The sequence below is a fragment of the Salmo trutta genome, chromosome 21 (assembly GCF_901001165.1).
Source record: "Salmo trutta chromosome 21, fSalTru1.1, whole genome shotgun sequence".
In the NCBI taxonomy this organism is placed as follows: Eukaryota; Metazoa; Chordata; class Actinopteri; order Salmoniformes; family Salmonidae; genus Salmo; species Salmo trutta.
This window is the reverse complement of record NC_042977.1, coordinates 34718354-34745041: the sequence shown is the minus strand read 5'-3', so window position 1 is coordinate 34745041 and position 26688 is coordinate 34718354. Positions and strand designations below refer to the sequence as shown.

The window sequence follows — 26688 nt, the reverse complement described above, 5'->3', positions numbered from 1 at the left end:
GCGCTGAGCAGGAGGGCAGTATTGGGTCTATTACCAGGGGCCAAACAGACATCTTGCCCCAAATTTGAGTCCTTCCTATTATGTCACACTTTAAGTAGTCAAATTTGGGGCAGGCAGACACATAAGCCACTCCCAAGTGACAAAGCTGGTGGGGGGGATTGGCAAAAGAGAGAAAAATGATTTATCTATCTAGAATCTAGAATCATCTACAAATGCATGCCACACTTTGGTTGATGAGGGAGCAAACACAATACCTATGTTTAAGGACATAGGGACTGTGGAAAGCTCTTGCTGACAACTGATATCCTCTGAAGGACAGCTAATAGACGTCTAATAGACTAAATACCTGCTAAACTACAGCTGAAACTTGGTTTTAAGATTTAAGACAGCCCTTTTCATGGCTCAAGTCTCACTTTTATTTGTTATCCCTGGATTCGTTTTCTGTGCTCAGATTTGCTCTTGTGTGCTATTAAAATAAATTTCATTAAGCCTTGGCAAAGGCTCCTGTGTTTCACGTCTCACTGAAATACCATACCACGTTTTAGAGTTATTTGAATGAGAGAGGCAAACTCCTCCAGCTGCCTTTGATCCAGTGAGACTTTACAGCTCTCACTGGTGACGATCAATCTAAAAACGTTATGTCTTAGTGGAGGAGTTACTTATCTCAACTGGCTCAGTTCAGACTCCAGACAGACATGAGCTCTATTAGCTAAATGGTTCTATTTTTATTCAGGGTTATTTTTTTCTCATCTGTATGGTTTTGCATCCCTGGTTAATATCATTAGCTGGTTGTGGGTGTGTTGTGACACGTTTGAGGACTGCGTTGGTAGGGATAGATAAATGGACCTCTATGGAGATTCCCAACAGTGTATGTCTCTCTGAGCAATTGTCGTCATCAGGAACCTGGTGGTTGAAGGTTCCACACATTTTTTCCGAAAGTCTTCCGAGTTTAGCACCGTCATGGTGGTCAAAGACTCCTTTCACCCCTGATGATCCCACAGAGGACCACCAGCCGTCCCCAGAGCCAGGCTGTGGCCAGTGCCTGAGTGTGGTCTCCTCACTGGGGCCAAAGATCTCACCTTCTCCCTTCCAGCTCCTGCATTGGTGGCTCTCTTGTCGGAGGGCGGCAGGTGTGTGGCTAACTGGCTATGTAAAGTTTGAGGGTTTATAGTGCAGACAGAGTGACGGGAAGACTCAGGGTGGATCCACTGCGTGTGTTTTACATAAATGGCGGACGTGAGCACACACACACACACACACACACACACACACACACACACACACACACACACACACACACACACACACACACACACACAAATGTAATACAGTGATTTTAATAGTAGTGTAGGCAAGGGAATCGGAGCATTTTAACAGCTGCAGAAAGAGCTCTATGTGGTCGGTCCATCTCTCTCCACCACCCTCCTTCATACATAGTTACACACCTTTAAGAGAGGCCCCAGCGCCATCCAATGCAAATATTAGAGAATCTGTAAAGAATGTACCTCAGGCCTCCGGTGGAAAACTCTTTCTCTCTTCCCCACTGTACCATAACATAGCACACGGCCCACAAAAAGACTCAAGCCATGCAAATCAGTTGAGGGACAGAAAGTCTCATACTAATGAATGTACGCTAGATCATATTAATTCTCAATCGGCTTATACGTATAGACCACTGACATCTTTCCTTTTCTCACATAAAGAGAATGACCTTGGATGACCTCTTTTAGCCGTCCTCTCCCTAGTTGTCTCCCTAGTTAATAAGCTGCTGAATTGTTCAATTTTGCCCATTACAAGCAAAGTGTCCAAAGTCAACTGTTCCAATAGGCTTTTAAGGTCTCAGTAATTGTTGTAATAGTTAGTGTGTGTGAACATGTTTAATTGGCTCAGTTTTATAAACATGCCTTTAAAACAGTAAATACAGTTATGTTTTGTTTCTTCCAACTGGTTTCTTTATGTCACTTTTATATTAAACCCTGATGATTGGGCGTGTGCTGTTTAGTCTCTGGCTGTAGTGTATAGTAGTTATATAATACTATGTATCAATGATTCTTCAGACCAACGTGATATCATAGGAAAATGTCATCCTGGCAAGTTTTAGCAAAAAGGTCAAATGTCACAGTAGCTGATGTTTTTCTCAATACAATGTAATCAATGAGAAAATATGTGTGTCATGGGTTTGATGTTTTTCTAAGTACATTGCAGTCAATGTGAATAGATGTGCCACAGGGTTGATCTCTTGTCTGTCTCTCTCTCATTCTCTTCTTTCTCTCCACTTCTTTCACCCCCTTTCCTTCTCTTTTACCCTCTCTGTCTCTCTCTCTCCCCCTCCTTCTTTACCTTCCTCCACCTCCTCTCATCTCTTTCTCCCTTCTCTCTCCTTCCTCTCTCACCTCGTCCCTCCTTCACCCTCTCCCCCTCTCTCTCCCCTTCCCTCACTCTCCCCCTTCTCTCTGTCCTTCCCCCCTCCATTCTCTCTACCTCCTTCTTTCCCTGCCTCCCCCTCCTCTACTCTCTCTATCCCCTCTCTCTCTCCCTCCTCTCCCTCCCCATTGCTCCTTCACCTCTCTCTCTCTCCCCCCTCTTTCCCCCTTTCACTCTCCCCCCTTCTTTCTCTGCCTCCCCCTGCTCTCATCTCTCTCTCTCTCCCTCACTCCCACAAACAGACAGACATACTCCGACAAACAGACAGACATACTCCCACAAACAGACAGACATACTCCGACAAACAGACAGACATACTCCCACAAACAGACAGACATACTCCGACAAACAGCCACAGACATGCAGACAGACTTGCAGGCAGATACAGACAGTTTCAAGTGAATAAGAATGAATTCAAGAATTCATAACAAGGCTCTTAGTTTCTAGAACTGCAAGACCATTGTGTTCAATGGAGGTCAAAAATGCTTTTGGGTCTATTAACTTCAAAGTTCATAGGCCGGGTCCCGCGGTCACAAATTATCTACAATTTGGGAAGATTAAACCGCCCATAAGACCCCAATTAAGTCACTTTCTGTCAAATCTGAAATTTAATGTATGGCCCCTAGGGACTTTCCTTAACAATGCAAATCTTTACATTAAGAATAGAACGTTCTAGAGGATGGAAGACAGTGTTTTTGTGTAACTGCAGGAAGAGAATAAAGGACAATGTTGAGGATTAATTAAGACACTCCCTGTTGCCACAGGAAGCTGAACCTCAACACAGGGCATCTCTATAAGGTCACGATTGGTTGTGTGCAAAGACGGTTAGCTAGCTCAATCACGGGGGCGTCATGGTTATGTGAGGGCTGTAGGTAATGCTTTTCTATAGAAGAACAGCCTTGTTCTCTATGAAACCAAGTTTTCACTGTGAAGAGTTAAGTTCACCTGGTCAGATGTAGGCTTGCATTCATTGGGAGTGTCTGTTGAACGATCCCATGAGTAAATTTTGTTTGTAGCCTCGAAAGCACATTAACTCAAGGTCGGGCTTCAAGTGGGGCCTACTTGTCTGCCATGTAGTGGGGGGATGTATAAATTGTTCAGAGGATTAAGGCTAGGGTTATGTCAAGAATTGAGGCCCTAACCCTCGCTTCATCTCTAACTATCTTATACTAAACCTAACCCTAACCGTAACCCTCGCTTCATCTCTACCTCTAGCTTATTTTAAACCTAGCCCTAACCCTTGCTTCATCTCTAACTCTAGCTTATATTAAACCTAGCCCTAACCCTTGCTTCATCTCTAACTCTAGCTTATACTAAACCTAGCCCTAACCCTAACCCTCGCTTCATCTCTAACTCTAGCTTATACTAAACCTAGCCCTAACCCTAACCCTCGCTTCATCTCTAACTCTAGCTTATATTAAACCTAGCCCTAACCCTTGCTTCATCTCTAACTCTAGCTTATACTAAACCTAGCCCTAACCCTAACCCTCGCTTCATCTCTAACTCTAGCTTATACTAAACCTAGCCCTAACCCTAACCTTCGCTTCATCTCTAACTCTAGCTTATACTAAACCTAGCCCTAACCCTAACCCTCGCTTCATCTCTAAATCTAGCTTATACTAAACCTAGCCCTAACCCTAACCCTCGCTTCATCTCTAACTCTAGCTTATACTAAACCTAGCCTAACCCTAACCCTCGCTTCATCTCTAACTCTAGCTTATACTAAACCTAGCCCTAACCCTAACCCTCGCTTCATCTCTAACTCTAGCTTATACTAAACCTAGCCCTAACCCTTGCTTCATCTCTAAATCTATCTCATACTAAACCTAGACTCAAACCTAACCCTAACCCTCGCTTCATCTCTAACTCTAGCTTATACTAAACCTAGCCTCAACCCTCGCTTCATCTCTAACTCTAGCTTATAATAAACCTAGCACTAACCCTTGCTTCATCTCTAACTCTAGCTTATACTAAACCTAGCCCTAACCCTAACCCTCGCTTCATCTCTAACTCTAGCTTATACTAAACCTAGCCCTAACCCTTGCTTCATCTCTAAATCTAGCTCATACTAAACCTAGACTCAAACCTAACCCTAACCCTCGCTTCATTTCTAACTCTAGCTTATACTAAACCTAGCTGCAACCCTAACCCTAGCTTCATCTCTAACTCTAGTTTATACTAAATCTAGCCTCAACCCTAACCCTCGCTTCATCTCTAACTCTAGCTTATACTAAACCTAGCCCTAACCCTAACCCTCGCTTCATCTCTAACTCTAGCTTATACTAAACCTACCCTCAACCCTAATCCTAACCCTCGCATCGTTTCCACATCTTGGCTCAAACCTAACCCTCGCTTAATCTCTAACTCTAGCTTATACTAAACCTAGCCCTAACCCTAACCCTCGCTTCATCTCTAACTCTAGCTTATACTAAACCTACCCTCAACCCTAATCCTAACTCTCGCATCGTTTCCACATCTTGGCTCAAACCTAACCCTCGCTTCATCTCTAACTCTAGCTTATACTAAACCTACCCTCATCCCTAATCCTAACCCTCGCATCGTTTCCACATCTTGGCTCAAACCTAACCCTCGCCATAACCCTAACCCTAACTTCTTGTCCACATCTCCGAGCCAAGATGTGAAGGGCTAGAGTTATGGCTAGATTTGGGTTGAGCCGGGATGTGGACATGAAGCTATGGTTAGGTTTGCGGTTGAGTTTAAAGTTTGTCTGTCTGTCTCCTTGCCTGTCTCCCTGCCTGTCCCCCTGCATGTCCCCCTGCCTGTCCCCCTGCCTGTCCGTCTGTCCGTCCGTCTGTCCGTCCGTCCGTCCGTCCGTCCGTCCGTCCGTCCGTCCGTCCGTCCGTCCGTCTGTCTGTCTGTCTGTCTGTCTGTCTCTTTCTCTCTCTCTCTCTCTGTCTGTGAGTGGATATGTCTGTCTGAGAAAGAGATGAGGGAGGGAGAGAGAGGAGGGTGTCATGTCTGTGATGCATTTCACTATGTATCCATATTGTGATGCTAATCTTCCCCCATTGAACATGATGTATTCATTTGTGACACTTATTTTTTTCCCATTGACTGCAATGTATTGACATACGTGTCAACACTGTGACACTCACCTTTTCCCATTGACTGCAATTTATTGACATCAGATTGAATTGGTAGACACTTATATTTCCCAGTTGACTCCAATGTATTTCCCAGTTGACTTTATGTATTGACATAAACGACAACCCTGTGACACTCATCTTTTTCATTGAATGCAATGTATTGAGAAAAACGTCAGCTACCGTGGCATTTGGATGACGTTTTCAGGTTGATAATGGGCTGTTCAGGCAGCATCAAAACTCATGATAATACTTTTTTTCAGTCATGAATCAGTCCCTTTTATTAATTCCCACTGACTTTCAAGTTTTGTGACATGGATGTGTATGTAGTGTGCCGTGTGTTGCAGACCAATCAGTGAGAGGAACAAGCTGGTCTCCTCTTCTGGGATCGGTTTCCCTCCAGATACAGCCTGTTCTACCGGTGATTACAGACCACAGGGAGTCGTGACTTTTTCAATGAAATATATTCCAAAACATATAGCCCAAGCACTTTTATATGGAAAGAATGTACATTTCTCTGTAAAGGAAAAAAAGATCCCTTGGAAATTTGGACAGATTCCATTCCAGTTCCCCCCTCCCCCTCTCTCCCACTTTTCTTTCTCTTTCCCTCTCCCCCAACCTTCCCTCCCCCTCTCCTTCTCTTCTTCCCTTCTCTCTGTCCTGTATGGCTTTCAGCAATGCGTTTCTCGCTGGCTGTTCCAATGCCTATCACTAACTCTCTGCTTCATCTGCATTTTTTAAGTCTACAAAACCACACAAAACAAACCATAATTCCTTTTCTTTTTTCCAATAATACTTGTTTTAACTCTGGCTCGTATTGAAATTTGATCAACAGCGAAATTAGAAAAACATCCACACAGCCTGGAGTACATAAGTCAGCTGTGAAAGCGCAATACATGATGCATGATGCACAAATATAGTGAATAGAAAACCCAATGTTTTCTGTTGGATGAGTTACAGCTTCACCTTGGCGCCTGGTTTATTTCAAACATATAAAAAATATCTTAAGGTACATAAATCATAAAAGCATCAGAAGATGGAGAAGTTGGAACAAAGTAGATTGAATGCTTTCTTAAGACGTTATTACAACTAAAGATATTTACACACCTCTAAAATAGGCAACATTTTATCTCTAGTGTCTAGAATGGATATACAGTATCAATGCCCTACCATAGGTCAGTTGTTTGGATTTCTTCTCCATTGTAACTGATATGTCTGGTACTCCTTGCTCTAATTCTAGTGCTGCCAGTGATGCCTGGATATTAGTAGTTTCTAAAGGAAGTGCTGTGGGTCTCTAGGCCTGCAGGAAAAACCTGTCGTCTGCCTGCAAATTAGCTTCACATGTGAAATACTATGCCACCTCACACAATGAGGTCACACAATGTTTGTAGTCAATGTCTGTGAGTGGGGTTGAGATAGGCAGTACTGTACATGTGTTGGTTGAGGGTTAGGATGGTCATGGTTCTCCCTCTAGTCTCAGTCTATGGGTCTGACCATCATGCGGACTCCCTTCATAGAGTAGAATCCTCCGCCATAGTCCGCCCAGAAGATTCCATCCTGAAACTTGCTGCGGTAGACCCCACCGGAGTACCAAACACCGTTCAGGTTGGCCTGGCCACAGGAGTTGTACCACCAGCCTCCCTTATGGAAGTGTGCACAGTTACCTGCATCGAGAGAATATAAATAGTCCATTTAAAGATACCCATTGAGTTTGGCTCATATGCGTTCTTAAGGACCTACTGGATGTCTTAGGTGTTTAGCCAACAGTATATCAATTGATTGATTGACCCACCTGAGAAGGCGTCCTTGTCTTGGTCCAGTGTGGTGAACTGCTTGCCGTTGTGGCTGCTGAGTGAGTCACCAGCGTTTCCCTGATAGGTGCCCAGCCTCAGGCGGTAGCCCTCGCTCTCAGGCTCCAGGTGAAAGCTGCTGTACTCAGCATACACCTTCTTCCCCACCCAGTCCTCCAGCTCCACTAGAAGTCTGTAGTCAGACTGCTTCCCTAAGTTGTAGATCCCAAGCAACCCCAGCCAGTACTCACCGTCTATGTTGCCAAATCCATTCTGAGAAAGGAGGGGACAGAGATAAAAAATGAGCCATTGGTTTTGTAGTCAGAGTGGTTTAAAAAGAGGAATGTTAAAATAAGGAATACTGTAAATCAACTTTTGTCAAAAAGTACATTTGGAAGACAAGACCAGTAATCTTAGCCAATCATCTAATTTACTTTTTGATTATCCTGCAAGTTAGTATTAATCTTCTTTGGACATAATAATATATAAGACAAACAATAATTTGATATTCACATTGAATTACTGTACTGTAATTAAAATTGGCTATACAGATGAAACTAAAGACATTGTGGAATCCATACTGGAAAATAATAAGCATCAATCTTAGAAATGGGGGCTTTCATTGTTCATATTTCAACCCCAAACAACAGTTGTAATCCCTGCAAATGGTGATGACACTGGCCCCCCTGTGTGTGCTGAAAAACCATGACCAATCTGTATCTGGCTGTTCTCCTCAGAGCACTTCAACACTAAATGGCTGTGGTCTGATTTGGTTTCTGATTGTGAATTAAGTAGTCCAGCCAGGAATGATGATTGTCCTGGTCCTCCACTGGTGCTCTCTCTGTGTGTGTGTGTGTGTGTGTGTGTGTGTGTGTGTGTGTGTGTGTGTGTGTGTGTGTGTGTGTGTGTGTGTGTGTGTGTGTCTGTGTGTGTCTGTGTCTGTCTGTGTCTGTCTGTGTCTGTCTGTGTGTTCGCATGTGTATGCTAGGGTATGTGTTTATATGTGGTGGATTAGTGGTGGGAGATAGATGAGTGGTTGTGAATCAATGTCGAGGAGAGTTATTAAGTTCCAGTTAAACATACGCTAGCTAGCCTGGCAGAGCTACATGGAACGCTGAATCAAATCATCAAGCAAGAAGCAAGGCCAACGCAGATACAGTTCATCCTTAAGATGTACTGGATGGATGTAGCTAGCAGAGCTGTGGTGGTTTGGAACATAAATGTTGGAGATTGAGCGGTGGAACATACCATCCTGCTGGGTCTTCCTATGTTTCATAGTGGCAATCTCAAACTTAATCTCTTCAGCATGTATATGCTGAAACACACATTATATTATATCATAAGTGAAAACACAAGGAGTCCAGGCCTTGGAAAGGATCCCGAGACACCAGACCAGATGAGTTCCTTTGGATAGGTCATATAACGGCACCATTGTTGTCTCTGGCTTAAAGGTTTTGGAAGAAGTGGTTAGACAGCCAGAGGTGTCTTTGTCATTGTCACCTTGTAGGCGTCCCAGTTCCTGAAGAAGTTGACGGAGCCATCCCTCCTGCTCTGGATGACAGTCCAGCCTCCGTTGTCCAGACCCTGCTCACACCACACCTGCATGGGCCTCTCTGCCTCGTCAGGTTTCAGCAGGTACATTCCGCTGGTGCTATGGCCAGCCTCCTGCGCCTGAAGACAGTCCCTGAAAGGACCTGGGACAGGATGGATGGAGGGATGAAGGGAGAGATGGAAGCAGAGATGGAGGGATGGGGAAGAGATGAAGGAACAGAGGAAGTGATGGAGGGATATATCTGTTGCAGACTTTTAATCACCAACCAGATGTAGGCAGCTAAACCAGTGACTTTGTTTAGAACCCATTGATTATTCTAGTTTACCTCTTACTACAGTTCATTTGTTATACATTTGTCTTAGAGAAGATGTGGACAGTTAAAAACAGTGACTCACTGGGCGCAGATGTCATTTCAACGTCTAGTTTTGATTTACATTTGGTTGAGTTGTCAATTAACGTAAATTCAACGTGAAATCAGTCAAAACATTTAATCAGGATTTAGTTTAAACTTTGGGTGGAAAAAAATACTAAGTTCCTTTATGTTGATGACTTTTTGCAAATCCATTCAGTTTTCCACGTTGATTCAACATCACCTTGAATTTTTTTCTTGAAATGACGTGGAAACGGTGTTGGTTCAACCAGTTTTTGCCCAGTGGGTAAATTGTTTAATGTGAGATTAATCTTTTCCTAGTTTATAGAGGAGGGTAGCTACTGTATTAGTCTGTATTAGCCTGAGCAAGCAGTGGTGAAGTAAACCATTGTTTAATGTGAGATTAATATTTTCCTAGTTTATAGAGGAGGGTAGCTACTGTATTAGTCTGTATTAGCCTGAGCAAGCAGTGGTGAAGTAAACCAGAAGTGCTGCTACTTTGTGGTTAGGGGAAGGAAACCATGTCATTCCAGCCTGGCTTCTGTCCATGCTTAGCATGCGAGGGAGCAGTCCTGGAGAGGGTTCGCTTTCATACAGAGCTGCCTTCAAATCACACATGCTTTATTATTCTAAATGTGTCAGGAATTTTGGTTGATGAGTAGAATCGCACAGGCATTTCCTTTCTCTTTTCTTTCTTCTGATTTCAGACAAGACAACATTTTTATTTCCATCGAGGTCTTTCTTTCTGGTGAGCAGTGCCAAACCTAGTTCCAGCTGAACCGAGTTCCAGCTGATATGCAAATGTTTCATAATAAATACTCAGTCTAAGAAGAAAATGAACCTGCTGTTATTCCATTCATACACCCATTGGTCTGAGGTTGTGAGGTTAATTTAGAAATACCTGTTTTACCCTTGGTACCAACCACCCACCCACCCATCCCACCAACCACCCAACCCACTAACCAACCAATCTATCAAATGACTCAATCAATCAGTTGCCTCACCCTCTGTGCTGAAGTTGCCCTGCGGAGCCGTCCGGAGCTCCAGGGTGCCTCCTGTGGGTGCCGGTCCCACTCGGGAGCCCCTTTCTCTGGGGAACGCCCGGCTATGGTCCCTCTGGATCTCGTTGGTGAACCTTGGGATGCTAACCGGTATGTTCTCCGGCACTACCTGTACCAGCGGTGGGCCCTGAGGAGGCTGCTCCTGCAGCCGGCCGTACACCTGTAGACAGCGCTCCTCCAGGGCACCAATCAGAACCGACTGGTTGTTGACCATGGCGGAGAGCGTGGCGTAGCGGACCTCCAGGTCGCGGTAGCGGGCAGCCAGGCGTAGGGACTCTGCTGTGGCGTTGAGAATGCGTCCCTCCAGCTGAGCCAGCTCCAGAGAATTGTCTCTCTTCCTGATGATCTCATGAAGCAGCTGCATGTAGAGCTGGGTCACCCTGGAGTTCATGTTCCTGCTCTCCTTCCTCAGCAGCTTCATCTCATTCACCATGTTTCCGTCCACATCCACCACCAGCTTCAGGTTGTCCATCTCCCGTCTCTGTTTGGAGAGCAGGTCCCTCACTGCCGCCACGTCCAGGCGGGTCACGCGATCCTTGTCCGTGTGTAGGCCCCGGCTGGCGCAGATGGGCCCTGTGATCTTCTGCTCAGGGACCAGGAAGGTGTACGAGCACTTTTTGGGTGGTTCTCCTGTGGCCTCTGGGGCCCTCCGTCTCCGGGTCAGGATGGGGGATCTGAGGCCCTCACTGCTGCCCCAGACAGACAGCCCAAGCAGGACAAACAGGCATAAAGCTCTGGGCCCCATGGTCAGTCTCTTGGTTACTCTTCTCTTCTTCTGCTCCTCTGCAGCTGACGGCTGTGTCACTGTTGCACCTAAAACACAGACGGGAAAGCGGGGCAATATGGGGTTGAATTCTTAGCAGTGGTGTGTGCACTGCAAAGCAGGCATGCAGAAATATGTTATCACAGCTCCAATTCTGGCTTCAGTTCACTTACTCTTGGGTGTTCCTTCATGCTACTGCGCCTAACCAGGCTATATCACGTCTCTGGGTGTGTTCGGTTAGCTCCTGTTCTCATCTCCCCTGCTTAATCAAGCTTCTCCAAAAGCTTCCAGGTTGTATCTTTAGATTTGAGAAAAGGGCTATAGAAAACCTTTGTATTATTATTATTATGTGGAGGGATACTGTTAGAAAAAGTCTGTACTCTTCCATAAAAGATCATTTTAGTTTGGCATTAAAGGAAGGCAAACATGTAGCCCCAACTATAAATAAAATAAAAAGGTCTCGTAAAGACCTGTGCACCTTTTGGGCACCAGTTGGAGGACAATGATTGTTTCAGACTGACCCATTTTACTCTCATCCTATTTCTCCTGGCTGGCCTAAATATGCAGACATTTGGCACCGGCTGAATTTGGTACAGAATTAAATAGCTGGATGTGTGAGACTGTGAGCATGAATCTCCTGGTTTATGAGTAATGTTTTCTGGGAATCTATTTTAAGAGGAGAGGCTAAAATTGTGAACTTATTGGTCTTGACAGCACAACGAATGGAGAGCAGGGAGGGGTGCTGTTAAAAAATGCATGTTAAGTGAAAGACCCCTCCTTTTCAATAGATAGCTTGGCTTGCCTCCGGGCATTCAGATTGCTAACAGCAGGCCAAACGTTAGACTGATGTTGCATTTCAGCCAAACCACAACTAGAATGGAGTCTGCAGAGAATGTGGGCCAAAAAGGTTAAATAACCCTCAACCATCCAACACTTTGACAGGCGCACATTATGACCTACTTCACATCAATAGGCTACCCATCAAAACAAATCCCCTGGATTCAAACATACTGAGGAAGCAAGGACTCACTGTCTCTTGGATGGAAAAAGCAGTGGGGGCACTCAATCATTTCTGCCTGCGGTCTTTCATGAAATATTCTAAGCTGCATTGAAGGGTCCCGTTCCAACAATACTTAATAGGGGGATGGGGGTAGCATTACCTAAACCAAAATGGCTGTGGTGACAAAATTGTTCCCTTTATCACTGTCAAGAGAGAGAAACGTTGTTTTACTGCCTGACTTTGAGCAGTAGACAACATAACATTTTCTTTATTTATGTACTATTGATTTAGTTATTTATCATTACCAGTACAGCACTGGAAATCCATTAATTTCCTTTGTGTCAGGCTTTCAGACAAATCAAATCAAAAACACCCAAATACAGACTAACAGATGAAGAATAGTTTTAAGGAAAGTTGGAGGAGAGATTTAGAAAGTGATATTAGAATTTGAGACTTGGTTCTTGAACATAAGCCATCAGCTCTCTCTGTCGCTCTCCTTCTATTAGTAAAAACACTCATTCATAATCACTCTCAATAATTTGGCTTCAGTGATTGACCCTTCTTAAAAGTTAGTCCCAAACCCCAATTACAGACTCAGATAAGTGACAATGTTTACACAAAAGGCTCAGTATGAGAATCACAGGACTATTAATCTAACAGTGTGTTATTACTGCTATATGTGTCTGTCGCTAACACCCTAGGCCTGCTGGTCTTCATCAAGTCAGCCACAGTCAGAGCATTACATTTTTAATTGACTTATAAAAAAAGTATCCAAAGTACATTTTCCTACTCAGGCAGAGCCAGACCAATAGCTCATCAATATTAATGGGGCGGTTTGCATCCAGACAGGTCAAACTTGCGGTGACTGTTCTACAGTACAGTAGGCTAGCAGAGGACAGTGCCAGTCTTTGGGGTGAATGCCCTCCAGTGCCAGTGGGTCACTGGCTGTTCTGTTGTGACTCAAGTGTGTCTGTCCATTCACTGGCAGGCCCAGGGGGATGTTTGCTCGGTCTTTTTCCCCCTACCTAGTGTCTGTCTAATGGCTGACGTTTGTAAGTTAATAAACCATTGATAACAGTTAATACACCTTTAATAGCAGCTACTAAAGAGGTAATAAACAGAAAATAAATGTTCACACGAGTGTATTACAATAAATAAATGAACAATTCATTGTGGTGAATGGTGCCAGTTCTGGTAGGCTTCTATTAAAGTACAAGCTCTTTGTAATGACATTTCTACAAAATAAATTACTTAAATATAATAGACTCCAATTTGGCAATCACAGAAAATAAACAACCACGTACCCATGGAGATGACAGATAAGATCTACAAACTATCTCTGGTCTGAACAATACCGGAACTGGAATTTGCCATTGAGGCATCTGTTGAACAAAGTTTAAGAAAAGACAGACAGGACAGGATAGGATAGGCCACAGGAAAGAAAAGTGTGTACACACCTGTAGCTATGTGTGAAGACAGCCTGTGTGTCTCAACGTTGTTTGCTTCTTCTGCTGGTGCTTGTCAGAGGCTTGTGGGGGCCGATGTCTCAGTCTCAGTTGTGGCTCCTGTATAGCAGCATGCTCTTCACTCTCCTGCCTTCTCCTTAGTACTGGTCTCTCTGTCTCTCTCGCTCTCTGGCCTCACAAACTGGTTAGTGAATGTCTGTGGCATTCACATACATGCAGACACACACACACACACACACACACACTCACAGTAGGATGGAGGCTGGTCCAGAAAGTTTGAGCTAGCCTGGGGGGATGGTGAGTTTTTCCCTCTGGAGTGGTAGGTTGTCCTGCCTACTACCTCTGTCATAGTGCTCCTAAAGAATAACAGAACTCCTCCTATTATAAGGTTTCAATTGGTAATGAAAGGAAGAAAGGAAGGAGGGAAAGAAAAAAAGAAAATAGCCAAATCCACTAAGCCTGGGTGCCTGGAATTGGTGTGTGGTGATGACACCCGCTCAGGATCACACACACATACTCACTCTTGCCATCGCAGCTTAGAGCATGGAATATGTCTCACTCACACAAACTCTCTCTCAGTCAGGCATAAACATTCAATCTGTGGTTAAACTAGGAAACTTTCCCATATACGCCATACACACGCTTGTTATTAACAACTCTCAATCAATTTTATTTTAGCAAGGCTCTTTGAACATTTCTCTCTCATACATACTCCATCTCTGTCAAAAACACTGGTCCTGGAAGTCCTGTTAGAAGAACTCCTGATCTTAGGGCTACTGGCAGCTGTGTTTATTTGGCTACGGACACAACATGTGGAGGTCTTAGCAGACAAAGACGTCTTTAGACAAAATGTTTGGGACGTAAATCCCAAGGGAGGAAATCATTTTGAGTGTGGGAGAAGGGTATCACTTGGAAGATACTGGGATGGGGGACTATTAAACTTTCTTGACTGCGGTGTGTGTGTGTGTGTGTGTGTGTGTGTGTGTGTGTGTGTTTATATGTTTTAGTTTCTCTCAAAGGTGGTCATTTGAATATAAAAAGAGGTCTCTAAATAAATTATATCAGAATGTAGGACTTAACTCTGGAGAAAAGGTCCCTTATGAAAGTGAAGGACACACATGAAGAATGTAGCATTTATTTATTATATTTTTAGTTTTATTTAACTAGGCAAGTCAGTTAAGAACAAATTATTATTTACAATGACGTCCTTCCCTGGCCAAACCCGGGCGATGCTGGGCCAATTGTACGCCGCCCTATGGGACTCCCAATCACGACCGGTTGTGATACAGCCTAGCAATTGATTTTGATTTCATGCTTTCTCCACCCCTCAAAACTCTTTAAGGAACCTGTTACAAATCACATGCACAGATTATATTTTATTATTGTTCCATAGTCCTCAATAAAAAAAGTAAAGTCAGGAATTATAGTCAATTAAATAGTTTTTATTGCCCTATAAATAATTGTGTTGCTCTGTCGGATTTAGACACTGTATTTTTTTTTATTTGTATTTTATAGTTTTATTTAACCTTTAATTAACTAGACAAGTCAGTTAAGAGCAAATTCTTATTTACAATGACGGCCTTGTGCACCACCCTATGGGACTCCCAAACACGGCAGGATGTGATACAGCCTAGATGTGATACTGTAGGCTAGTGATCCAGAGGTACATCTGAATTTTATTTTGCTTCTTTATAGACCCTTTTCCTCCAGTCTATACAAGTATGGATCAACCACAAGAAAAGGTTTTAAATAATTATAAATTATTTTAATGTCCAAGAAACAGCAAGTGAAAGCCAAACTGAGTGATCTTCTATGAGTGCAAGAATGGGTATTAATCATGTCTCGTTGTCTTGAGATTTTCATATTTTTTTGTGGTGAAAAGATGGTCTTTCCCAAGGCAACTTTTGTACATAATACACAGGATTGAAAAGCTGTATATTTGTCTAACATGCATATATTGAATCACAAAGTGCAATATTTAACCCAATAACAATCAATCGAGAATGAGGAAATTGTCCCACACTAAAATAAAGTAAGTTTAGCTGATTCTTGATCTGTGCCTAATGGCAACGTGCACATGGGTCCACCTAAATTGCACCTATAGCTATGTTCAATGTTGGACTGTAAAACCTAAATCATATCTGCTCATACACAGCCACTGAGGGATATAATTAATACACAGCACTGTCTCCTGAGGCACGTGTGCTCTCTGCTGGCAAAAAAGGCAAATTGCAGGTGTGTGTTTGCTTATATTCCAAGTTCATAGGTGGTACTGTTACAATTTTAGCTAATGCACACACTTCCGAGTATAGAAGAAGAAGAAGATGAGCGGAATAAGTACGTCACAGGGTTAGCAATGCCGCGTTCAAAACAACTGGGAATTGGGAAATGCGTGGTCAAATCATGACTTCTGTGATATTCAAGTCAGAACACTAGAAAGAGGCCAGAGTTCCGGAGTTGGAATTCCGAATTTGATGACTGTTTACATTTATTTTCCACAGTCGGAGATCGTTTTCCCGAGTTCCCAGTTGTTTTGAACGCACTGAAGTCACAGATTTCCGAGTTCTTTTGAACGCGGCATTAAACACATCTGAGTGCGTCACACAATTATAGTCGTTATGGCAGCCCATGCTAGTGAGCTTGAAATTGCTAAGAAAAATTTAACAGAAGCAATTGGTGATAATGTCAAACAGTAAGTATGCTACCGTTGGTTGATGTTGCCCTTACACGGTATGTTTGTTTTACTTTCCTATTTCGGAAGTTGGTTTAAACGTCTACAAATAGATAGCAAAGCTAGCTAGCTGTCTGCAAACGGCTATGCAGTGACCAGTGTAACCTTAGCTAGCTTACTAAATGTTTATTTCCTCAATTGCATGTCTTTTAAAGTTACTGGGCGAACTTGAAACTGTGGTTCAAACAGAAGATAAGCAAGGAAGAGTTTGACATCGAGGCTCGTCGCCTTTTGGCACAAGACAACGGTTAGTGCAGATATTATTCGACATTCTCTGTTTCTGTGTGTTGGACCTAGCTGGTCCGTGGAGCCCTGCATCTTTCCATTAACCCCATTTTTAGTGACTGGCTTCATTATACTTGTGTTACTCACAAAAGTAAAGATGTTACTAGAGTGCTGATTAACTTTTCTCTGAATTAGTGAGCTGTCGTTTCGTTAGTCCAAAATACGTAATGTGAGCACTTTATTTACCGCCACTAGCCATGCGTCTGCACAACGACTATTTTCCTACAGTGACAGATATCAAGTATGGATCAATCACAAGGAAAGGTTTTAAATAATTATAAATGCTTTTAATGTCCAAGAAACAGCAAGTGAAAGCCATGTGCATGGACTATAGCTACAGTTCAATGCAACAACAACAAAAAATATACAATTTCAAAGCTAACAACCAATTTCCCCCCCTCTCAGTTCATGTCCACAATGACTTTCTCCTGGCCATTCTCACTCGCTGTCAGATCATCATCTCCACACCTGGTAGGTTTTCCAATGTAGAATGTATCAATATCTTAATTAATACAGTTTCCTCACATCAGTATTTATTTTTTTATTTTACCTTTATTTAACTAGGCAAGTCAGTTAAGAACAAATTCTTGTTTAAAAAGACGGCCTAGGAACAGTGGGTTGGTTAACTGCCTGTTCAGGGGCAGAAACAACAGATTTGTACCTTGTTAGCTATGGGATTTGATCTTGCAACCTTTCGGTTACTAGTCCAACACTGTAACCACTAGGCTACCTGCCTTGACCACAAACCTGACTGCAACCTCATTCTCTTTTCCAGAGGGTGCTGGATCTTTGCAATGGGCAGGTGGCTCAGCCTCCAAGCCTGGCAAGCCCGCCAAAGGAAAGAAGAAGTTCTCCTCCAGACAGAAATTTGATGTGAGTTGTTAATAATAATGTATACATTTTGTAAAGTGCTTTTCATTATCAAGAATAATCTCAGTGCATAAAATAGAATAGGGTAGAAAAAAATTGATAGATATCTCTAATGAATGCAACAATCAGTCTAGGAAGAACGGTAGGCCAGCCGATAGAGATTAGTCTTAAGGCTTGCTTTAACCTCTCTTGGGCAGGTGGGACGCTACCGTTCCACCCACGGTTCACACTATTCAACAGCCAGTGAAAAATCAGAGCGCCAAATTCAAAACAACAAAATATCATAATTCAAAGTTCTCAAACATACAACTATTTTACACCATTTTAAAGATACACTTCTCTTTAATGTAACCACATTGTCCGATTTCAAAAAGGCTTTATGGCGAAAGCATAAAGTTAGATTATGTTAGGACAGGGACAAGACAAGAAAAACCACACAGCCAGTTTCCAAGCAGGAGAGGGGTCACAAAAACCAGAAATTCAGCTAAAATTAAGCACTAACCTTTGACGATCAGATGACACTCCTAGGACTCAATGTTAGACAATACATGTATGTTTTGTTTGATAAAGTTCATATTTATATCCAAAATCAGCATTTTACATTGGCGCGTGATGTTCAGAAAATATTTTGCCTCCAATACTGCCGGTGAATCAGCACAACAATTTACAAAAATACTCATCATAAACGTTGATAAAATATTAAACTGTTATTCAAAGAAAACCATCACCTTTATGCAACCGCTGTGACAGATATCAAAAAAGCTTCACGGGGAAAGCACACTTTGCAATAATCTGAGTACGGCGCTCAGAAAAATACACCAGGCAATACCCGCCATTTCAGTCATCTAAAATCATAAATAGCATTATAAATATTCACTTACCTTTGATCTTTATCAGAAGGCACTTCCAGAAATCCCAGGTCCACAATAAATGTTGTTTTTGTTCGATAAAGTCCATAATTTATGTCCAAATACCTCGTTGTTGTTAGCTCATTCAGTAAGCTACTCCAAATGTTGCCCAAAATTTCACGACAAAGTCAAAAAAAGTTCAATTTACGTTCGTTGAAACATGTCAAACGTTGTATAGCATCAATCTTTAGGGCCTTTTTAACATATAACTTCAATAATATTCCAACCGGACGATTCCAATGTCTTGAAAAACGTAATGGAACACAGCTACCTCATCACGTGAACGCGTGCCACAAAACTTATGTCATTTTCTGTTCGCTCTCGGCCTTCTTGTTCGCTCTCTGTTCACTGCAAAAGCCTGAAACTAGGTTCTAACGACTGTTGACATCTAGTGGAAGCCTTAGGAAGTGCAAAATGAACCCTAAGTCACTGTGTTAGATAGGCAATGACTTGAAAAGACTACAAGCATCAGATTTCCCACTTCCTGGTTAGACTTTTCTCAGGTTTTTGCCTGCCATATGAGTTATGTTATACTCACAGACATCATTCATTCAAACAGTTTTAGAAACTTCAGTGTTTTCTATCCAAATCTACTAATAATATGCATATTCTAGTTTCTGGGCCCGAGTAGTAGGCCGTTTAATTTGGGTACATTTTTCATCCGGCCGTGAAAATACTGCCCCCTACCCAAGAGAGGTTAAAAGCAGTCTGAACGGGTGGGTATAATTTGTGAAACGTTCCAACAGGAATCTGTTCCAAAAACTTCGTAAAGTACAAGGTTGCCAACAAATGCATATAAAGTAACATGATCAATTCACCTAACGTTAGCTAAATAGCTGCCGAATAGGCATCAACTCATCACGTAGCTTATTCTTAATGTTTGTCAATTGGCTACCAGAGTGAGGACAGACATTTTTCGGAATAAACATGGTGAGTGAAAAACGTAATTAATTAGCCCACTCACTCACTTTATATGCGTTATTTGTTGGCAACCTTGTTATTTACCAAGTTTTTGGAACAGATTCCCGTTGGAAAGTTCCACAAATTATATCCAGCCCCTGAACAGTGATAAGATTATCTGGGAGTTCCATAGGCGTGGGAGGAAAGGCCACAGGAGTAGTTTGTGGCTAGAACGTAGGGTGCGTGGAGGTTCATAGGGGGAGAGTAGGTCAGACAGGTAGGCGGGTCTGATGTCATTTAGGGCTTTGTAGACGAGGATCATTTTATAGTAAATTCTTTGAGGAACAGGTAGCCAGTGGAGATCAGCACGAATGGTGTTGATATGGACAGACTTTTTTTGTTTATCAGAATCCTTAACACACGTGTAACAAATGTGATCATACTTCCTAATTTTCTTCCGTTGTGTTTATAAAGAATATTGTTGCCCTTGCATAATGGAAGGTGGCAATAATATATGGTTTAGATCATCTTTCTGTTGAAGTATAATGCTGTGTGTGACCTGTTGCATCTTCAGCATCGTTTCCAGCCCCAGAACCCTCTGAGTGCGGCCCAGCCCTTTAGCCCACGGGAGGCGGGGGGTGAGGAGGACGAACTGAAACTTAGTGCCCATACCTTGCTGCTGCCCACCCGTGGCCAGCTGGAGGCCCGCATGATGGTCACCGCCTTCGAGCTGGGTCTGGACAATGTCATGGAGGACGCTGTCAGCACCATGATCCACGCTGTGGAGGTATGTGTGTGCGATACTGGTACAAGATATGAGAAGGGTTGTAGAGTTCATGTTTTCAGTCTAGGGCTTAATCCCAATTCCCCCCCCCCCAAGCCCTCCCCATCGTTTAGGTGTCCCTCGGTGGGGGAGTATCCCTCAAACGGAGAAACTAGTGGTAGGGAGAGATATCATAACCCTAGGAAATGGGACATCTTTTCATCATTGGCGCACAGCAGAAACCGGCAAAGGATTGTTTACCACGCAATTCATTGATGTCGAGCCTTGTTTATCACAATGCCTGTACTGGCGGCAGGTAGCCTAGTGGTTAGAGCATTGGGCCAGTAACCGAAAGGTTGCTGGATCGAGTCCCCGAGCTGACAAGGTAAAAATCTGTCGTTCTGCCCCTGAGCAAGATAGTTGTTCAGGGGCAGTTAACTGACTTGCCTGGTTAAATAAAAGAAAATTGCTTTTTTTTTTACATTTCTCATGCAACATATGTTCTTACCATATGAGCAACAAATGAAAGAACTGTAAAACAACAATGTGCCCTAATGTACATATCTTCTGGCTTTGGTTCAGTGTGGTAGGACTTTAATTCCATAATGACAGTTTGACAAGTAACAGTCACATTTTCTTCACTGCCATTTTCTGCAATTTCTTGGGGATTAATGGTTAACCAGTGGAAGTAATTAAAACTACTGTTCTGAATTAATATTTATACCAAACATTTTAGTGTCCATATACAGATTCACATGCATAGAATACAGGTAATATTTTTATCCTGCTCTACACAAGTCAGAGAAGTTAGCTATGTTACTTCAGCTACATTGCATGACAACTATCGTCAATATCTAACGTTACTACGAGGAAGATCAATGATTTGAAACTTTTGTTTTTTTAATGACCAAGGCAAGCTTACAAAAATTGTTAATTCAATTTGCAGTAAATGCTTTAGCTAGATTCTTCACATCCACCAGATTTCACAAGGTGACAACCTGGTTTGCTCAGGAGTCCCTAACGCATTAAACACCATGAATTCCATTCATACACATGTCAAACACCATATAGCTAGCTATAGTTTCTCCCATTCTTCCCTGCAGATCCCCTCAAGCTCTGTCAGGTTGGATGGGGGGGGCGTCGCTGCACAGCTATTTTCAGGTCTCTCTAGTAGAGGTCGACCGATTTTAATCGGAATGGCCGATTTCAAGTTTTCATAACAATCGGTATTTTTGTCTGGCTCGTTGCGATCTAATTTGCCAGAATTTTACGTAATTATGACATAACATTGAAGGTTGTGCAATGTAACAGGAATATTTAGACTTAGGGATGCCACCCGTTAGATAAAATACGGAACGGTTCCGTATTTCACTGAAAGAAAAAACTTTTTGTTTTCGAGATGATAGTTTCCGGATTTGACCATATTAATGACCCAAGTCTTGTATTTCTCTGTGTTTGTTATATTATAATTAAGTCTATGATTTGATAGAGCAGTCTGACTGAGCGGTGGTAGGCACCAGCAGGCTCGTAAGCATTCATTCAAACAGCACTTTCTTGCGTTTTGCCAGCAGCTCTTCGCAATGCTTCAAGCATTGCGCTGTTTATCAACTCCCAAGATTAGGCTGGTGTAACTGATGCGAAATGGTTAGCGGGGTGCACGCTCATAGCGTTTCAAAAGTCACTCGCTCTGAGACTTGGAGTAGTTGTTCCCCTTGCTCTGCATGGGTAACGCTGCTTCGAGGGTGGCTGTTGTCGATGTGTTCCTGGTTCGAGCCCAGGTAGGAGCGAGGAGAGGGATGGAAGCTATACTGTTACACTGGCAATACTAAAGTGCCTATAAGAACATCCAATAGTCAAAGGTATATGAAATACAAATCGTATAGAGAGAAATGGTCCTATAATTCCTATAATAACTACAGCCTAAAACTTAATACCTGGGAATATTGAAGACTCATGTTAAAAGGAACCACCGGCTTTCATATGTTCTCATGTTCTGAGCAAGGCACTTAAACGTTAGCTTTCTTACATGGCACATATTGCACTTTTACTTTCTTCTCCAACACTTTGTTTTTGCATTATTTAAACCAAATTGAACGTTTCATTATTTATTTGAGGCTAAATTGATTTTATTGATGTATTATATTAAGTTAAAATAAGTGTTCATTCAGTATTGTTGTAATTGTCATTATTACAATAAATAAAAATAATCGGCTGATTTAATCGGTATCGTTTTTTTTGGGGGGGGGGTCCTCTAATAATCGGTATCGGCGTTGAAAAATCATCGGTCGACCTCTACTCTCCAGAGATGTTCAGTCGGGTTCAAGTCCGGGCTTTGGCTGGGCCACTCAAGGACATTCAGAGACTTGTCCCGAAGCCACTCCTTCTCTTGGCTGTGTACTTAGGGTCATTGTCCTGTTGGAAGGTGTACCTTTGCTCCAGTCTGAGGTCCTAACCTGCTCCATAGCGCTTTTCATCAAGGAGCTCTCTGTACTTTGCTCCGTTCATCTTTCCCTCGATCCTGACTAGTCCCAGCCGCTGAAAAACACCGTAGGGATGGTGCGAGATTTCCTCCAGACGCGACGCTTGGCATTCAGGTCAAAGAGGTTCAATTTTAGTTTCATCAGGCCAGAGAATCTTGCTTCTCATGGTCCGAGAGTCTTTTTAGGTGCTTTTGGCAAACTCCAAGCGTGCTGTCATTTAATTTTATCTATTTAACCTTTATTTAACTAGGAAAGTCAGTTAAGAACAAATTCTTATTTACAATGGCGGCCTAGGAACAGTGGGTTAACTGTCTTGCTCAGGGGCACAATGACAGATTTTTACCTTGTCATCTCGGAGATTCGATCTAGCAACCTTTCGGTTACTGGTCCAACGCTCTAACCACTAGGCTACCTGCCCCCCTGTCATGTGCCTTTTACTGAGGAGTGCCTTCCAACTGGCCACTCAACTATAAAGGCCTGATTGGTGGAGTGCTGCAGAGATGGTTGTCCTTCTGGAAGGTCCTCACATCTCCACAGAGGAACTCTAGAGCTCTGTCAGAGAGACCATTGGGTTCTTGGTCACCTCCCTGACCAAGGCCCTTCTCCCACCGATTGCTCAGTTTGGCAGTGCGACCAGATCTAGGAAGAGTCTTGGTGGTTCCGAACTTCTTCCATTTTAGAATGATGGAGGCCACTGTGTTCTTGGGGATCTTCAATGCTGCAGATATCTTTTGGTACCCTTCCTCAGATCTGTGCCTCGACACAATCCTGTCTCAAAGCTCATGGCTTGGTTTTTGCTCTGACATGTACTGTCAACTATGGGACCTTGTATAGACAGGTGTGTGCCTTTGCAAATCACGTCCAATCAATTGAATTTACTGTAGGTGGACTCCAACCAAGTTGTAGAAACATCTCAAGGATGATCAGTTGAAACAGGACGCACCTGAGCTCAATTTCAAGTCTCATGGCAAAGGGTCTGAATACTTATTTCAGTTTTTTATTAAATTAGCAAACATTTATTAACCTGTTGTTGCTTTGTCATTATGGGGTATTGTGTGTAGATTGAGATTTGTTTTTTATTTAATCCATTTTAGAATAAGGCTGTAATGTAACAATTTGGAAAAAGGGAAGGGGTCTGAATACATTACGAATGCACTGTGGCTTGATAAATAGCAATTTTCATAAGTTAACTTTGACAAAAATATGCATAGTCGTTTGTTTCTACATTAACTAATATATTCCTCTTAACTACATTTTTTTTGCATGATTTGTTATGATTACTTACATTTGCTTCCATCCTAGTATTTATTTATTTATGTTTTATTTTTTGGAAGCAACTCTCCAGCCTTGGGAGCTTCTTGGGAGTTTTGGGAACCTCTCGGTCTGTGACCTGATAGGAAGTCTGCATCTCTCTTCGCTTTGTTTGGAAGGCCAACTGGAGTGCTGAAGAGGCACTACGCCTCGCTCAAAGTTGAATTGGGATACCACTCTGACTCTGGGGCTCACGGGATCGTGCAAAACTTGGGGGGGGGGGGGGGGGGGGTGTATTGGGATTGAACCTAGGACAGATTATTTTATGCTTTGATACATGCTTTGTCTTCCCCCTTTGTACCCCCTCCAACATCAGCAGTCCACTCAGGATTCTCTAGGTTACTACTGTAAGTAACCTGTTGCCCCTCCACTATCACAGAACCACCTGAAAGATGTGCTGACTGCCGTGGTGTCCAGGAGGAAGGCCTACCGGCTGCGTGACGGACACTTCCCCTACGCCTTCGGCAGTCATGTCACCCCACAGCCCTACTTGAAGAACAGCCTGGCTGCCTACCAAATCGTCACCGAATGGTAAGGAAGTCAGAGGACAACTGTCTGCAGCTCTCCACTGTCATCTACCTCACATCAACTAGAAGAATGTTAAATTAAATATCTAACTATTTGTGTCAATGAATTGCAAAGAAACTGAAACGTAATTACAATGCTATTATTAGAAAATGACATCCTGGTAAGCAGCCGACTGTAGAATAAAGTGTAACCAATTGTTCTGTTCCAAGTAAACTTCCAGGATCAACTTGAAGGGCCATTTAGCTAGCTAAATGGTTGTTCAAACAGCATATTGTGCTGTATGTGCATGAAGAAGCAGTGGTAACAGTTAGGTGAGGCAGGAGAGCTGCCAGTTCAGCACCCTGCAAAAAGGATAACTGGATATAGGTCCGTCAAATGCATATTTTAAATTTACAAATGGCAAGGTGCAAAAAGGGCAACGTAGTGCATACTTCTTGCACCATTCTGTAAGGTTTTCTTATTATTCCTCGAACTCCTTTGCGGTGTTGGGGCCAGGCAGCATTCCCCTTTACTAATAGATTACCTTTATGCTCTTGAGTCAATGTCCGCTGTCTTTCTCCTCGTCCCCCAGCCCACCTCCCAGTGCGTCTCTTCCGGCGGGTCCACCCCCTCAGGTGTCACCAGACAATACTGAGCAGCAGGCTGCTCTCCTATTGGCCTGTTCTGGTGACAGTCTCCCTGCGCCCCTCCCTCCTATCAGCATGTTTGATCTTTTGGAAGCGTTACAGGTGAGGAGATTGCAGCTTCAATTGGCTGTACCATCACATGATATACCTATAACCAAAAACATTGACATTTTAATTGATTTCCTTTTCACTTGCATTCAACAAACTCATTATTATGTCTAATCAAAAGGCAAAGCTGAACAGAAGGTATTTATGTAAATGTATGTGAAATAAAAAAGAAACTAATCCTTCTACCCACCCCCCAAAAAGATATAGATGTACTATTGTACAGTGGTTGTTCCACTGGATATCATAAGGTGAATGCACCAATTTGTAAGTCGCTCTGGATAAGAGCGTCTGCTAAATGATGTAAATGTAAAAAAATGTAAACTGAAACTACTTTATTGCTAATGTATATGTTTTTCCTTGATGTAGGTCCACCGGGGTGTGATGCCCTCTCACACCATGTATGCCCTGAACATGGAGCGTATCCTGTCCCGGCTGTGGCACCCAAGTCACGAGGAGCTGGAGCAGGACCATGTGCACCGCCAACGCCACGCAGGGAAGGACGGCCTGCTTGTCAGCTGAGACACACACAGACGGTCAGGTGGACACGCAGACAGGTCGTGGTTGGGTAGGGCAGAGACAAATGGACAGATGAACACAGTGTTGAGGCACCTATGTGGGCCCTATACCCTGCCTTGAAGCAGAGCGAGAGGATGATCTCTAAGACTGGATTAACACTCCACTAGGGGGCTTTGCAACCAATTCACCACGCAACACAACTTTACACTAGTGTCAATAACGTTTTAGAACGCTTGGTGGAGTGTAAACCCAGCCTTAGATGCATGTTGGTGTGGAAGACTCACAGATCTGTGCTGTAATGTAGAGAAAGAAAGGAAGTCCCAGTGTTGTGGTATGGTCACAGACATGGCTTGTTAAGGCACTAACATGTCTACACACGCGCACACACAGAGCTATATCTCCCATAACCTCTGACTGTTTTTTTTTAAGTGCACTGTTAACAAGTTTGGGTGCATTTCTGACCTTCGGGTGAGTTTGTTATTTTGTCAGTTAATTTGTCAGTGTAACTTTTGTTGTATTTCCCATACCTCTGTGAACAATATTGCGGACCCTTTTTATTTTGATATTGACATGCTCTTGCAGAATTATGCCTGAACTACACTTGGGTCCTTGTTTACTGTAATTTGTCACAGCGATGCATGCATCACAGTATGTATGCAAATATGTATATATGATTTTGTATTTTTTTCACCAACAATCGTTTTTAATATCAAAGTAAAAAATGGCAAAATAAAATATTACACTTCTGTTAACACAAGTTTTATTGAATACATTTTTTCCTATTACATGTTCATAATTTGCCCATTTTAATCTTCAATTAACATAGATTACTAAGTAATCTTCCATTGTAATTTCAATCAATGGGGTGGCAGCGTAGCCTAGTGGTTAGTGTTGGACTAGTAACCAAAAGGTTGCACGAACAAGGCAGTTAACCCACTATTCCTAGGCCATCATTGAAAATAAGAATTTGTTCTTAACTGACTTGCCTAGTTAAAGGTGTAAAAAAAAAAAAAAATGAAATCGTGTAAAGTATCTTTCTATGGTGGAATAGAAAAAAATGGGTCATCTTTGGGAATAGGTGTGTAGCATGTTTCCCCTCATTACTCATGTGCACTTGAGCTCCAGAGACTGA

The 26688-nt window shown here is 42.7% G+C and overlaps 2 protein-coding genes across 3 annotated transcripts; one reads left to right on the top strand and one right to left on the bottom strand.

Moving 5' to 3' along the window:
• Nucleotides 1-6182: 6182 nt before the first annotated feature.
• Nucleotides 6183-13841, bottom strand: LOC115157250 (angiopoietin-related protein 1). Of its 2 annotated transcripts, XM_029705338.1 has the most exons (6): nt 13522-13841; nt 11238-11382; nt 10245-11114; nt 8819-9012; nt 7321-7591; nt 6183-7192 (listed from the first exon to the last, which is right to left on the bottom strand). In XM_029705338.1, exons 3-6 carry the CDS (start codon nt 11044-11046, stop codon nt 7005-7007), a joined length of 1455 nt encoding a protein of 484 aa, XP_029561198.1. In that variant the 5' UTR covers nt 11047-11114; nt 11238-11382; nt 13522-13841; the 3' UTR covers nt 6183-7004. The 2 variants fall into 2 exon arrangements, with proteins under 2 accessions (XP_029561198.1, XP_029561197.1); XM_029705337.1 differs by lacking the exon at nt 11238-11382.
• A 2060-nt stretch (nt 13842-15901) lies between these two features.
• Nucleotides 15902-26308, top strand: LOC115157249 (transcriptional adapter 1). Its single transcript, XM_029705336.1, has 8 exons — nt 15902-16222; nt 16417-16508; nt 16952-17017; nt 17322-17419; nt 19799-20011; nt 24158-24309; nt 24878-25034; nt 25407-26308. The coding sequence occupies exons 1-8, from the start codon at nt 16149-16151 to the stop codon at nt 25557-25559; spliced, it is 1005 nt and encodes a 334-aa protein (XP_029561196.1). The 5' UTR covers nt 15902-16148; the 3' UTR covers nt 25560-26308.
• The last annotated feature ends 380 nt before the right edge of the window (nt 26309-26688 follow it).

What these genes read in the sequence shown, in the direction of transcription:
- LOC115157250 (XM_029705338.1), bottom strand. Translation starts at nt 11,046, where the DNA reads ATGGGGCCCAGAGCTTTATGCCTGTTTGTCCTGCTTGGGCTGTCTGTC. An exon ending in GGGCAACTTCAGCACAGAGG is followed by an intron (nt 9,013 to 10,244) that starts GTGAGGCAACTG and finishes ATCCTGTCCCAG; the next exon opens with GTCCTTTCAGGGACTGTCTT. An exon ending in GGAACTGGGACGCCTACAAG is followed by an intron (nt 7,592 to 8,818) that starts GTGACAATGACA and finishes CTCCTTTCTCAG; the next exon opens with AATGGATTTGGCAACATAGA.
- LOC115157249 (XM_029705336.1), top strand. Translation starts at nt 16,149, where the DNA reads ATGGCAGCCCATGCTAGTGAGCTTGAAATTGCTAAGAAAAATTTAACA. An exon ending in CCATGATCCACGCTGTGGAG is followed by an intron (nt 20,012 to 24,157) that starts GTATGTGTGTGC and finishes CCACTATCACAG; the next exon opens with AACCACCTGAAAGATGTGCT. An exon ending in ATCTTTTGGAAGCGTTACAG is followed by an intron (nt 25,035 to 25,406) that starts GTGAGGAGATTG and finishes TCCTTGATGTAG; the next exon opens with GTCCACCGGGGTGTGATGCC.